At 36.5% G+C, this 14,355-nt stretch overlaps 1 protein-coding gene across 1 annotated transcript in view; it reads right to left on the bottom strand.

Moving 5' to 3' along the window:
• Window positions 1-402: 402 nt before the first annotated feature.
• Window positions 403-14,355, bottom strand: part of LOC308659086 (collagen alpha-1(XIV) chain-like) — a gene marked incomplete at both ends in the record, with an annotated part of 98,756 nt that continues 84,803 nt past the window's right edge. Inside the window, 2 exons of the mRNA XM_081312077.1 lie at window positions 403-477; window positions 4,503-4,589. Coding sequence (XP_081168203.1) covers window positions 403-477; window positions 4,503-4,589 — 162 coding nt within the window. The remainder of the gene's footprint in view (window positions 478-4,502; window positions 4,590-14,355) is intronic.

Below are 14,355 nucleotides of genomic sequence, written 5' to 3'. Positions count from 1 at the left end.
GAAAACTTTTTTCTTTTTTAATTCTGATTTGACCCATCCTGCCGTTCAATTAAATGTTAATGTCTAGGTACAGCATAGCAAAGTAGTAGACATCATAAGATAAAATAATAGATGCACCAAAATATTTAGAGAATAGCAAAACTAAAATTACAAAGAAGCCAGAAGAGTATGATAGGGGAAAGTATGCTTAATGAAGCTGTCTAATAAGCACCAAGATGTCCCAGGCACAAAGCAGCACATGCTCTAGATCCTACTTGGGTGCTCTTGGTTTGGCCTGTGTGGCAGGCAGGAGACTCTTCCTAAACCCATTGAAGCAAATTAGTCAGTGCCATCACTCAGATAGGAACATCAGCACTTCCCACCAGACCTTCTCCTTGAGCACTAGAGATGGTTCCCAGGTGTTCAAAGACTGTGAGAAGTACCAACCACAATGTGATAGCGAAGAGTATGGATGTACACCAGCAGCTGCTGACTCCTCTGTAAGAGACAGATTGTAGATATTATAGGCTTTGTGGGTCATGCAGTCTCTGTACAACAGCCTAACTGCCTTATAGCAGGAAAACAGCCAAAACCAATATGTCGACAAATTGGTGTGGCTGAGTTCCAACGAAGCTCTGCTGGATCATGGAATTTGAATTCCATTGCATTTTCAAGTCACAAAACATTACGCAAGAATTAAAAATGTAAAAACATCGTTAGCTTGCAGGTAATACAAAAACAGGTGGCAGGCTGGATTTGGTCTATGATCTATAGTTATTAACTAACTCTAATTAGTGACAAACTAAGGGAACACTTTGTGAGTGAGTGAGTGTGTGTGTCTCTGTGCGTGTGCATGTCCCAAGCATAGTCTAGGTTTATCTTGACAGTAGGTCTAATTGGCCCCAGGGCCACTATTCCACAAGTGGAAAGACAGAGATCAAAGTCTCCCCCCTCCCTCCCCTTCTCCCTCTTTCCCTCTCTCTCTTTCTCTCTCTCTCTCCCTATCCTCATTATGTCCTCCCTTCCCCCCCCCCATTTTATCATCTTCTCTTTATTTCCACACATTCCTGAATACTAATCCAGTTATAATATAGTCATAATATCTCTTGTTGACCTGCATAACATTTTTAAGTGGTGAGGAAGTTTGAAACAAGAATAATATTCTGTGACATATAACAATTATATGAAATTGAAATTTGTGTGACTATAAATTTGAAATATACACCTGTCAATTTGTTTATATATTGAACATGGCTTGTCAGCTTACTTCTGCCATCTAAGTGTTAGCTTAGGTGACACAAAATAATAATTAACATTTATTCTTTGTTTTATGCCAGTGTTCTAAGTGATTTACATTACATATGATCATTTGTATAGAGAAAATGATGCTTACTTCATAGAATGGCTCAGGAACCAGCATTTAAGACAATTTTTCCTACCTCTCAACAGTGTAATTGAATCTTATCCATCAATCTACTCACAAACAAAACTAATGAATTAATGTGAAATTTTACCATAAATTTATTTATTTTTTCTTCCTAGTTCAAAACAAAAAAAAATTTCAAAATGACTACTTTTATGAAACATAAGCAGTCCTGATATCTAGTGTGTCAATCTTAAGAATTTAGACAATTAACACTCATATTTTACAGATGAAGGTGGTCAACCTAGGTATGTTAATTCAGATCCACTAAGAAGCAGATGTAAAATGGGATTACACATGTAAGAGAGGTAAAAACTTATGAGAAATAAAAATGGAGAAGTAAAGGGAGAGCCATACTAGGATGCAGTTCTCATCCCTGTGGAGGACAGACAGAAGGACATGAGACTGAGCAAGAAAGTTCTTAGACTGTGCAACTCTCAGAATGTCTCCTTCTCCTTCTCCTTCTCCTTCCTTCTCCTTCTCCCTTCTTCCTTCTTCTTCTCCCTTCTTCTCCCTTCTTCTTCCTTCTTCTCCTTCTTCTTCCTTCTTCTTCTTCTTCCTTCTTTTCTTCCTTCTTCTTCTTCCTTCTTCTTCTTCTTCCTCCTTCTTCTTCCTTCTTCTTCTTCTTCCTTCTTCTTCTTCCTTCTTCTTCTTCTTCCTCCTTCTTCTTCCTCCTTCTTCTTCCTCCTTCTTCTTCTTCCTCCTTCTTCTTCTTCCTCCTTCTTCTTCTTCCTCCTTCTTCTTCTTCCTTCTTCTTCTTCCTTCTTCTTCTTCTTCCTCCTTCTTCTTCTTCCTTCTTCTTCTTCTTTCTTCTTCTTTCTTCTTTCTTCTTCTTCCTTCTTCTTCTTTCTTCTTCTTCTTCTCCTTCTTCTTCTTCTCCTTCTTCTCCTTCTCCTTCTTCTCCTTCTCCTTCTTCTCCTCCTCCTCCTCCTCCTCCTCCTTCTCCTCCTTCTCCTCCTCCTCCTCCTTCCTCCTCCTCCTCCTCCTCCTCCTCCTCCTCCTTCTCCTCCTCCTCCTTCTCCTCCTCCTCCTCCTTCTCCTCCTCCTCCTCCTCCTCCTCCTCCTCCTCCTCCTCCTTCTCCTCCTCCTCCTCCTCCTCCTCCTCCTTCTCCTCCTCCTTCTCCTTCTTCTTCTTCTACCAGGGATTGTACTCAGGGACACTTGACAACTGAGCCACATCCCAAGTATTCTATTTAGAGACAGGCTCTCACTGAGTTACTTAGGACCTTGCTTTTGCTGAGGCTGGCTTTGAACTTTGTGATCTTCATGCCTCAGCTTCCTGAGCTGCTGGGATTACAGGCATGCACCACTGCACCCAGCTCTAAGAAAGTTTTAACAGAGTCCATAGGCAGATCTGCACCAATAAAGGGGTACCACTCCCACGAACATGCCTGCCTGTGTAATCCTTCCTTATTCCATTATTGACTGAGGGCAGTCCAGAAAGGTGGCCTCAATGTGAACATAGTGATGGATTTCAAAGCATAGCAATTGAACCACCAATCAAGTAGACTTCCTGCAGTTGGAGATCTGCCACACCAAAGACACAGAGTTCCATGACCAAGATCTGAGAATTCTTGCATATATGGACAGGACTAGAAACCAGGTTTTCAGACTTTTATTCCAAAAACCACAATGCCTATCCCATGCCTTTCCCAGTCCCTGGCCTCTTATTGAGATTGTTCCTCATCAGCAGATTCATTTACTCACTTTTTGATAAGAAGCACAGACCAATGTCTGGGGTCAGGCCAATGCCCTTTGCTGAAGCAATAAAACTGACTGGGTGTCAATAAGGGAATATCTCTAAACATAAAATGGAAAACTAAAACATTAATGTACATTACGAGTTACCTTCTAGGGCAAGGATCGCAACAAATTGATGGATTGTATGATAGACTATAACCCATCAAAACCAAAAATACTTTAATTTGAAAACTTAATATGCCTAACCTCCTAGACAACACATCATAAATAAACCTAAATTAAATGTTCTCAGAACATGTACATTAGCTTATGGCTGGAAAAAGTCATCTAGCACTATGCTATTTTATAATAAGATATTAAATGTTTCATGTTATTTGTTAAACATCTATATCAAAAACGTTCTGGAACCCACTACACAGTGATTCTATATGGCCTCTCAAAATCCATGTGATTCATCCTATATATATTCATATATTCATTTTATATATATGATCACCATGTTTGGTGGAAGGTCATAGTTAATTTGTAATGTACACCATGGTTTGCATTCTCCTTTTCTAGTTACCCTGTCCTTTCTGTCTTTCTTTCCTGCTGACCAGACATTTTATCTCTAAAAATCTATGAGCATTAAAAAAAGAAAAAACAATTTCACCTCAATTCCATTGTTAGGAAACCAAGGCCAAGGTAGAGAGTAAACCAAACAATGTGATCTATTGTGACCTGGCTTCAAAATCACACAGGTTCAGGTGCACTGTCACACGGAATGTCCAGACAGCCTTTGTCAGACAGTTCTGAGCTCAAGTTCAAGCCCTGCTAAATAAAAAATGCACACAAATCATTTCTAAGCAACAGAATTAACTTTCAAGATATTTTTAAACATATTTACAGAGAATAAATTAAGTCATATTTTAATGAAATCACTTGTCCAACATTTAAACCTGATAAACATACTACTAAGATTCAAACTCAGGATAGATTCCAGGACCTTTCTTCTTTTAACAATAATGGATTCCATTTCTCTAATGAACTGGGTTTTTTTGTTTGTTTGTTTTGCTTGGTTCTTGTGTAGGCAGTTATTTGAAGGCAGTCCTAGAAATAATCAGGATAGGAACTGATTTTCTCAAGAAGTAAAATTGCTGAAAAGAAAACTGAGTCTTAGCTGAAATGGATTCCACAAGAATCCTTAGATTCTCCATTCAAAGACCCAGAAAGTCAAAGTGGGCACAGATGGGGAAAAGTGTAGCAATATTTTGTAATTTTTTACTCAGAGAAAGGTTATCAAATGGTTTTTAAAAATAGACAGAAACTGAAATATGAGTGAGTGGACAGAGTCCAGGTGAGAGTGTCCAGGGAGCCCCTAAGGAGCATATGTGTTATTTTGCAGCAGGTGACAACACACCTTTTTCTTCACCACTCCCTGCAGAAGAGAACTCTTTCCTCCCCTCCGTTGGGATTTGGCAATAACCAGTTTGGAAGGCTCTGTCAGCTAAAAAAGCAAAATGATGAACTGTCTCATGGAGTAAAGAAACCATGAAAAATGATTACAATATTGATCCAGTGAAAGACAAAAGCAAGGCTTCAGATGAAAGCCTAAGAGCACTGAAGAATAAAGTATCACCCAAAATACATTTTGCAGCTTAAAAAACAGAGCATGATTTCTCCATGAAGCAATCAGTAGACTATGATCAAAGTTTTATTATTGATCTAAAAGAACAAGTGAGAACAATATCAAAAAGCAAAATGTAAAATATAAAAACCTGATACAATGAAGAAAGGGATAATAAATTTGGACTCTCCATTCCTGTGAGGGACACACAGAAGGAATACCTAGATCCCCTTCTGGTGGTCCAGCTGTAAAGCCCTATAGGTTCACTGTAGCTGCTGAGATCTGGGGCACACCTCTCGAGTTGTCCCCATCTAATGGCTGATCTGGACTGCGATATACAGGTCCAACCATTTCTTACCAATTTTGGACAACTATCAGGGGCCATCTATGTTCCAAAGCTCACTAACTGGATGGGAAGAGACTGTTCCAGGTCTTTGATGTGATTCAACATCTTCTCCTTTTACCCAATCTTGCTTTCCTCCCCTCTCTTTCAGCAGAGTAGATTTCTAATAAATACCCTCCATGCCAAACTCCACCTCAGCACATGCAACCAACAGTACTATCCTATCGCAAACAATGCTGAGAAAAGCAGGTGGTATGAGAGGTTTTGGAAATGCATCTGCAGCTGGCAATGACAGTCTCACTGCTCTCTCTGTGGGTGGATGAGAAAATGTAATGATTAAACTGATATCTGCCTCTGTTACTCTCAGTGGCTCTCATTCACTATCAGGGTGATAAAGGGTCCTTTTTGCTGCCCAGGATAATCCAAGCTTCTCTAAAACTTACCATCTCAGATAATTAGTAAGTAACAAAGCACAAATACTCAGAAGTATATTTACACAATGGGAAACCCCTGATAGATCTAGTCCACATGGGTTCCAGAACTAGAGAAAGGGAAAATGGCTCTGGTAGTTTATTTAAGGGGGCATATCAAAGGCAGTGATAAGGTTTCAAAGGCAGAATCTTGCTTCATGATGTCATGGCAGTCAGCAGGTTGACTGACATCTTGGCAGGTCCCACCCATCTCAGGCACTGTGTAGGCCACAGCAGAGTGGGAAAGAAATTCACATTGTCCCTGGGCAATTGACCAGAGAAATTCCCAGACACCAGATCTCTATCCACGTGGCTTCCATGCACAGTGACACACATGCAGCCCACGGATGGCTCAGCTCATGACAATTCAACAAGAGACACGGGAACCCAATAGCTGTAACTGCCTTGTCTAGCACCCTTGTTTTGAGAGACTATCAGGGAAGGACAGGAATCACCATTTTGGCTAAAGTTGGTGACTCTGAATAGCAAGGACAGGTTGCATTGCTGTTGAGAAAATCTGGCCAGAGAAGAAGGTGATTGGTACCTAGGTGATACACTTGGGAACATTTTGGTTGTTTCTTGCCCAATTGTGACTTCTCAACTGCAATTTCACAGTTGGGGGAAAAAACTCACTATGGAAAAGACCTATAACTAAAAACCTTATCTCCTTTCCAGATGTTATGCATATATAACCACCAGAAGTAAAATGTGATAAAATTTAATTATTAAAGTGATAAAACTTACTATGGCTTGAATATGGTTTCTTCTTGCTGGCTTCTGTCTATTTATCCAGCTTTTCCAATTATTAGCATACAGTCAAGTACAGATGCTCTCACAATCTCTTTTATCTCTGTAATGCGGATACAATGACCCTCTTTCATTTTTATTTTAGTTATTTGGATCTTGTGTCTTTTTTTCTTAGCCTAGCTAAAAATGTTTGTAAGGTTTGTGGATGTTTTCAGTAATTCAGTGTACAGATCTTTTCTTTAAAACAACAAAATCTTTTCTTTGTTGCTTTCCTATTCTTTATTTAGTTTGCCTATAATGTTTATCACCTCCTTCTTTTTGCTAGCCTTGGGTTTAGATTGTTATTGTTTCTCTAGTTTCTTAGAAGGTAAAGTTAGGTTGTTGATTTTAGATATTTTTCTTTTTTAATATACATGTTCACAGCTGTAAATTTCATTCTTAGTATTGATTTTACAGCATCCCGTGAGTTTTGATATATTGTTTCCTTTTTTTTTGTCTTAAGACATTTTCTAATTTCCCTGTCATTTCTTCTTTGACCCATAAGTTGCTTAATAGTGTTATTTAACTTCTATATATTTGTGATTTTTCAATTTTCCTTCAACTATTAATCTTTATTTTTATCTTTGTTTGTAATTAGAGAAGATACTTTGTATCATTTCAGTAGTTTTTAAATTTTTTGATATGTGCTTTGTGTCCTAATATATGTTCTATTCTGGAGGGTGTTCCGGGCATACTTCAGAAAAATATTTATTCTGCTATTGTTGGGTGTAATGTTTTATGTGTATTGTTAGATCTAATTGGTCTATAGTTATTTAAGTTCTTTCTTTCCTTATTGATTTTCAATCTTGTTTTCATTAGTAAGAAGATGGAGACACCTATTATTACTGTAGAGATGTTTGTGTCTCTCTTTTATTATGTCAATATTAGATTTATATATGGAGGAACTATGATGTTTGGTTCATATATGTTTACAGCTATAATATATTCTTGATGAATTGACTCTTTTATTATTATGTAATATCCTACTTTGTCTCTTTTAACAGTTTTTGACAAAGTCCATTTTATCTGCTATTAGTATAGCCAGTGCTGCTCACTTTACTTTATACTTATATTTTACATGAAATAGTTTTCTCAGTCTTTCATTTTACCTCTCTATATGTCTATACATCTAAATTGAGTCTTTTGTAGATAGAACATAGTTGGATACTATTTTGAAAGGTTTTGTTGTGTTTTGTTCATTCAGTTTTTTTTAGCTCTTGTTTTTATTCATTCTGCCAGTCTATGTCTTTTGAATGGAGAATTTAACCTCTCTACATTTAATGTTATTGCTGATAGAAAAGTACTTACTACTGCCACTTTCTTAATGTTTTATACATGTCTTACAAATTTTTTTGTCCCTGTATCCTCCCTGACTGGCATCTTTTATGTTTAATTATTTTTTTGTAAGAAGTAACACATTCTGGTTCTTTTCTCATTTTCTTTTATGCACATGCTGTTGATTTTTTGATTATTATGTAGATTATCAAAATGTCTAATGTTATAAAAATATTTTTAAACTTAAACGCCATAAATTTAATAATATACAAAAATTCCACTCCTGAACCACTCCACTCCCCATACCATATAAATGGTATGAGCCCTTTAACATACATTTATATATATATATATATATATATATGCATACTTTGCATTTTATTTATTTTTATAATTTGTATTTTAAATCCCATAGCATAATTAGAAGTGCTGTTGTAAGAAAAAATAATAAAATATAAGTTTCATATTTGTTAATATATCTTTGCTTAAGATATATGTTATCTTTGCTTAAGAACTGTCTACTTTTGTGTGGCTTTATTATCCACTATCTTTTCAATTCAAAGGACTCCCTTCAGCATCTCTTATATGCTATGTTTAGTGACAGTGATCACCACAACTTTTGTTTATCTAAAAAAAAATCTCTTTTTTTTCTTCATTTTTAAAGGACAGTTTTGCCTGATAAGATTAATCTTAATTGACAGTTATTTGCAGCACTTTACATATTTCCTGTTACCCTCTAGCTTGAAAAATTTCTGCTTTAAAAAAAAGAAAAGAAAGAGAAAGAAAAAAACTGATAATAATCTTACTGTGGTTCCCTTGTAAGATTCTACTGCTGCATCAAAAATTCTCTTTATCTTTGACTTCCAACAATTTGATTATGTGATTCATTGTGAGTCTCTTTGGGCTAATTCTATTTTAATTTTATAGATTCTTTTATTTTATATCATTTATGCTCAAATTTAGAGATACTTCTGTCATTGTCCTTCAGATAAGCTCTCTATCCTTTACTCATTTACTTTCTTTCTAGGATTTTTGCATGTGTTGGTTTGCTTTTCCTATAAATCCTACAGACTAAGTTCACTTTTCTTTATTATTTATTTTTTATTGGTTCTTCTTAGTTATACATGCCAGGAGAATTCTTTTTGATATGATTAAATAAGCTTGGAATATATCATATTCTAATTAGGACCCCCATTCTGGTGTATGTATAGATGTATTTGGGAAAATTATGTCAGATTTTTTCCACTCTTTCCTTTTCTTACCCTCTCCCTTCATTTCATTCTCCTTTATCTAATCTATTGAATTTCTATTCACCCCTCCCTACAGATTAGCTTCCAGATATTAGTGAAAACATTTGACCTTTGGCTTTTTGGACCTGGCTTATTTCACTTATAATGATAGACTCCAGATTGATCCAATTACTGGCAAATGTCATAAAGTCATTTTATTATTATTATTATTTTTTTTTATTGGTTGTTCAAAACATTACATAGTTCTTGATATATATTACACACTTTGATTCAAGTGGGTTATGAACTCCCATTTTTACCCCGTATACAGATTGCAGAGTCATATCAGTTACACTTCCACTGATTTACATATTGACATACTCATGTCTGTTGTATTCTGCTGCCTTTCCTATCCTCTACTATCCCCCCTCCCCTCCCCTCCCCTCCCCTCTTCTCTCTCTACCCCCTCTACTGTAATTCATTTCTCCCCCTTGTATTATTTTTCCCTTTCCCCTTACTTCCTCTTGTATGTAATTTTGTATAACCCTAAGGGTCTCCTTCCATTTCCAAGCAATTTCCCTTCTCTCTCCCTGTCCCTCCCACCTCTCATCCCTGTTTAATGTTAGTCCTCTTCTCATGCTCTTCTTTCCTACTCTGTTCTTAGTTACTCTCCTTATATCAAAGAAGACATTTGGCATTTGATTTTTAGGGATTGGCTAGCTTCACTTAGCATAATCTGCTCTAATGCCATCCATTTCCCTCCAAATTCTATAATTTTGTCATTTTTTAATGCAGAGTAATACTCCATTGTGTATAAATGCCACATTTTTTTTATCCATTCGTCTATTGAAGGGCATCTAGGTTGCTTCCACAGTCTTGCTATTGTGAATTGTACTGCTATGAACATCCATGTAGCAGTGTCCCTGTAGCATGCTGTTTTTAGGTCTTTAGGGAATAGACCCAGAAGGGGAATAGCTGGATCAAATGGTGGTTCCACTCCCAGCTTTCCAAGAAATCTCCATACTGCTTTCCAAATTGGTTGCACCAATTTGCAGTCCCACCAACAATGTACAAGTGTACCGTTTTCCCCACATCCTCACCAGCACTGGTTGTTGTTTGACTTCATAATGGCTGCCACTCTTACTGGAGTAAGATGATATCTTAGGGTGGTTTTGATTTGCATTTCTCTGACTGCTAGCGATGGTGAGCATTTTTTCATGTACTTGTTGATTGATTGTATGTCCTCCTCTGAGAAGTGTCTGTTTAGGTCCTTGGCCCATTTGTTGATTGGGTTATTTGTCATCTTACTGTCTAATTTTTTGAGTTCTTTATATACTCTGGATATTAGGGCTCTATCTGAAGTGTGAGGAGTAAAGATTTGTTCCCATGATGTAGGCTCCCTATTTACCTCTCTTATTGTTTCTTTTGCTGAGAAAAAAATTTTGGTTTGAGCAAGTCCCATTTGTTGATTCTAGATATTAATTCTTGTGCTATGGGTGTCCTATTGAGGAATTTGGAGCCCGGCCCCACAGTATGTAGGTCGTAGCCAACTTTTTCTTCTATCAGATGCCTTGTCTCTGGTTTGATATCAAGCTCCTTGATCCATTTTGAGTTGACTTTTGTGCATGGCGAGAGAAAGGGATTCAGTTTCATTTTGTTGCATATGGATTTCCAGTTTTCCCAGCACCATTTCTTGAAGATGCTATCCTTCCTCCATTGCATGTTTTTAGCCCCTTTATCAAATATAAGAAAGTTGTAGTTTTGTGGGTTGGTTTCTGTGTCCTCTATTCTGTACCATTGGTCCACCCGCCTGTTTTGGTACCAATACCATGCTGTTTTTGTTACTATTGCTCTGTAGTATAGTTTGAAGTCTGGTATCGCTATACCACCTGATTCACACTTCCTACTTAGCATTGTTTTTGCTATTCTGGGTCTTTTATTTTTCCATATGAATTTCATGATTGCTTTATCTATTTTTACAAGAAATGCCATTGGGATTTTGATTGTCATTGCATTAAACCTATACAGAACTTTTGGTAATATCGCCATTTTGATGATGTTAGTTCTGCCTATCCATGAACAGGGTATATTTTTCCATCTTCTAAGATCTTCTTCAATTTCTCTCTTTAGGGTTCTGTAGTTTTCATTGTATAAGTCTTTTACCTCTTTTGTTAGGTTGATTCCCAAGTATTTTATTGTTTTTGAGGATATTGTGAATGGAGTGGTTGTCCTCATTTCCGTTTCAGAAGTTTTGTCGCTGATATACAGAAATGCCTTTGATTTATGCGTGTTGATTTTATATCCTGCCACTTTGCTGAATTCATTTATTAGCTCTAATAGTTTCTTTGTAGACCCTTTTGGGTCTGCTAGGTATAGAATCATGTCATCTGCAAATAGTGATAATTTAAGTTCTTCTTTTCCTATTTTTATGGCTTTAATTTCTCTCGTCTGTCTAATTGCTCTGGCCAGTGTTTCGAGAACTATGTTGAACAGAAGTGGTGAGAGAGGGCATCCCTGTCTTGTTCCAGAATTTAGAGGGAATGCCTTCAATTTTTCTCCATTCAGAATGATGCTAGCCTGGGGCTTAGCGTAGATTGCTTTTACAATGTTGAGGTATGTTCCTGTTATCCCTATTTTTTCGAGAGTTTTGAACAAAAAGGGATGCTGTACTTTGTCGAATGCTTTTTCCGCATCTATCGAGATGATCATATGGTTCTTATTTTTAAGTCTATTGATGTGGTCGATAACATTTATTGATTTCCGTATATTGAACCAGCCTTGCATCCCAGGGATGAATCCTACTTGATCATGGTGTACAATTTTTTTGATATGATTTTGTATCTGATTCGCCAGAATTTTATTGAGGATTTTTGCGTCTAGGTTCATTAGACATATAGGTCTGTAGTTTTCTTTCTTTGAAGTGTCTTTGTCTGGTTTAGGAATCAGGGTGATGTTGGCCTCGTAGAATGAATTTGGAAGTTCTCCCTCTTTTTCTATTTCCTGAAATAGCTTGAAAAGTATTGGTATTAGTTCCTCTAAAGGTTTTGTAAAACTCTGCTGTATACCCATCCGGTCCTGGGCTTTTCTAGTTGGTAATCTTTTGATGGTTTCTTCTATTTCCTCAATTGATATTGGTCTGTTTAGGTTGTCTATATCCTCCTGTCTCAATCTGGGCAGATCATATGACTTAAGAAATTTATTGATGCCTTCACTATCTTCTATTTTATTTGAGTATAAGGATTCAAAATAATTTCTGACTATCTTCTGTATTTCTGAAGTGTCTGTTGTGATATTGCCTTTTTCATCCTGTATGCTAGTAATTTGAGTTCTCTCTCTTCTTCTCTTCGTTAGCATGGCTAAGGGTCTGTCGATCTTATTTATTTTTTCAAAGAACCAACTTTTAGTTTTATCAATTTTTTCAATTGTTTCTTTTGTTTCGATTTCATTAATTTCAGCTCTGATTTTAATTATTTCTTGCCTTCTACTTCTTTTGCTGTTATTTTGCTCTTCTTTTTCTAGGATTTTGAGATGAAGTTTGAGATCATTTATTTGTTGGTTTTTTCTTTTTTTAAGGAATGAACTCCATGCAATGAAATTTCCTCTTAGAACTGCTTTCAATGTGTCCCATAGATTCCGATATGTTGTGTCTGTGTTTTCATTTATCTCTAAGAATTTTTTAATTTCCTCCTTAATGTCTTCTATAACCCATTGATCATTCAGTAACCTATCGTTCATTCTCCAAGTGATGCATGATTTTTCCTTCCTTCTTTTATCGTTGATTTTCAGTTTCATTCCATTATGGTCAGATAAGATGCATGGTATTATCTCTACTCCTTTATATTGTCTAAGAGTTGCCCTGTGACATAATATATGGTCTATTTTTGAGAAGGATCCATGTGCTGCTGAGAAAAAAGTGTAACTGCTTGATGTTGGGTGGTATATTCTATATATATCAATTAAGTCTAGGTTGTTAATTGTGTTATTGAGTTCTATAGTTTCCTTATTCAACTTTTGTTTGGAAGATCTGTCCAGTGGTGAGAGAGGTGTGTTGAAGTCTCCCATGATTATTGTATGGTGGTCTATTAGACTCTTGAACTTGAGAAGAGTTCGTTTGATGAACATAGCTGCACCATTGTTTGGGGCATATATATTTATGATTGTTATGTCTTGTTGGTCTATGGTTCCCTTGAGCAGTATGTAGTGTCCCTCTTTATCCCTTTTGATTAACTTTGGCTTGAAATCTATTTTATTTGATATGAGTATGGACACTCCTTCTTGTTTCCGAAGTCCATATGAGTGATATGATTTTTCCCAACCTTTCACCTTCAGTCTATGTATGTCTTTTCCTATCAAATGTGTCTCCTGTAGGCAGCATATTGTTGGGTCATGTTTTGTGATCCATTCTACTAGCCTGTGTCTCTTAATTGGTGAGTTTAAGCCATTAACATTTAGGGTTATTATTGAGATATGGGTTATCCTTCCAGCCATATTTGTTTATTTATGTTACTGAATATGGTTTGTTTTCCTCTTTGATTATTTTCCCCCCTTTACTGTCCTACCTCCCACTGTCGGTTTTCATTGTTATTTTCCATTTCCTCTTCCTGTAATGTTTTGCTGAGGATTTTTTAGAGAGATGGTTTTCTAGCTGCAAATTCTTTTAACTTTTGTTTATTGTGGAAGGTTTTAATTTCATCTTCCATCTTGAAGCTTAATTTTGCTGGGTACAAAATTCTTGGTTGGAACCCATTTTCTTTCAGTGTTTGAAATATGTTATTCCAGGATCTTCTAGCTTTCAAAGTCTGTGTTGAGAGATCAGCTGTTATCCTGATTGGTTTACCCCTAAATGTAATCTGCTTCCTTTCTCTTGTAGCTTTTAAAATTCTCTCCTTATTCTGTATGTTGGACATCTTCATTATAATGTGTCTAGGTGTGGATCTCTTATGATTATGCACATTCGGCATCCTGTAGGCTTCTCGGATTTGGGATTCTGTCTCGTTCTTCAAGTCTGGAATGTTTTCTCGAATTATTTCATTGAATAGATTGCTCATTCCTTTGGTTTGGAGCTCTGTGCCTTCCTGTATCCCAATGACTCTTAAGTTTGGTCTTTTAATGTTATCCCATATTTCTTGGATGTTCTGCTTCTGGTTTCTTAACAGTCTTGCTGAGCTGTCTATGTTTTTTTCAAGTTGAAATACTTTGTCTTCATTGTCTGATGTTCTATCTTCTAAGTGTTCTACTCTGCTGGTAGTATTCTCAATTGAGTTTTTAAGTTGGTTTATTGCTTCCTGCCTTTCTAGGATTTCTGTTTGTTAGTTTTTTATAACCTCTATCTCCCTGTATAGTTGATCTTTTGTTTCCTGGATTTATTTATGTATTTCATTGTTGAAGAGATCTTTCATTGTCTGATTTTGCTGTCTAATGTCTTCCTTGAGACTCCAGATCATCTGAAGCATGTATCTCCTGAATTCTTTATCTGACATTCCATCTGCTGCAGATATTACCTCTTCTAACGTTGAGTTGACCTGCATTGCTTGTGGCCCTTT

This window comes from Spermophilus citellus (assembly GCF_964194105.1).
Source record: "Spermophilus citellus genome assembly, chromosome: 10".
Taxonomy (NCBI): Eukaryota; Metazoa; Chordata; class Mammalia; order Rodentia; family Sciuridae; genus Spermophilus; species Spermophilus citellus.
Note: the sequence above shows the minus strand (reverse complement) of the source record. Positions and strands in the feature narration are given on the sequence as shown.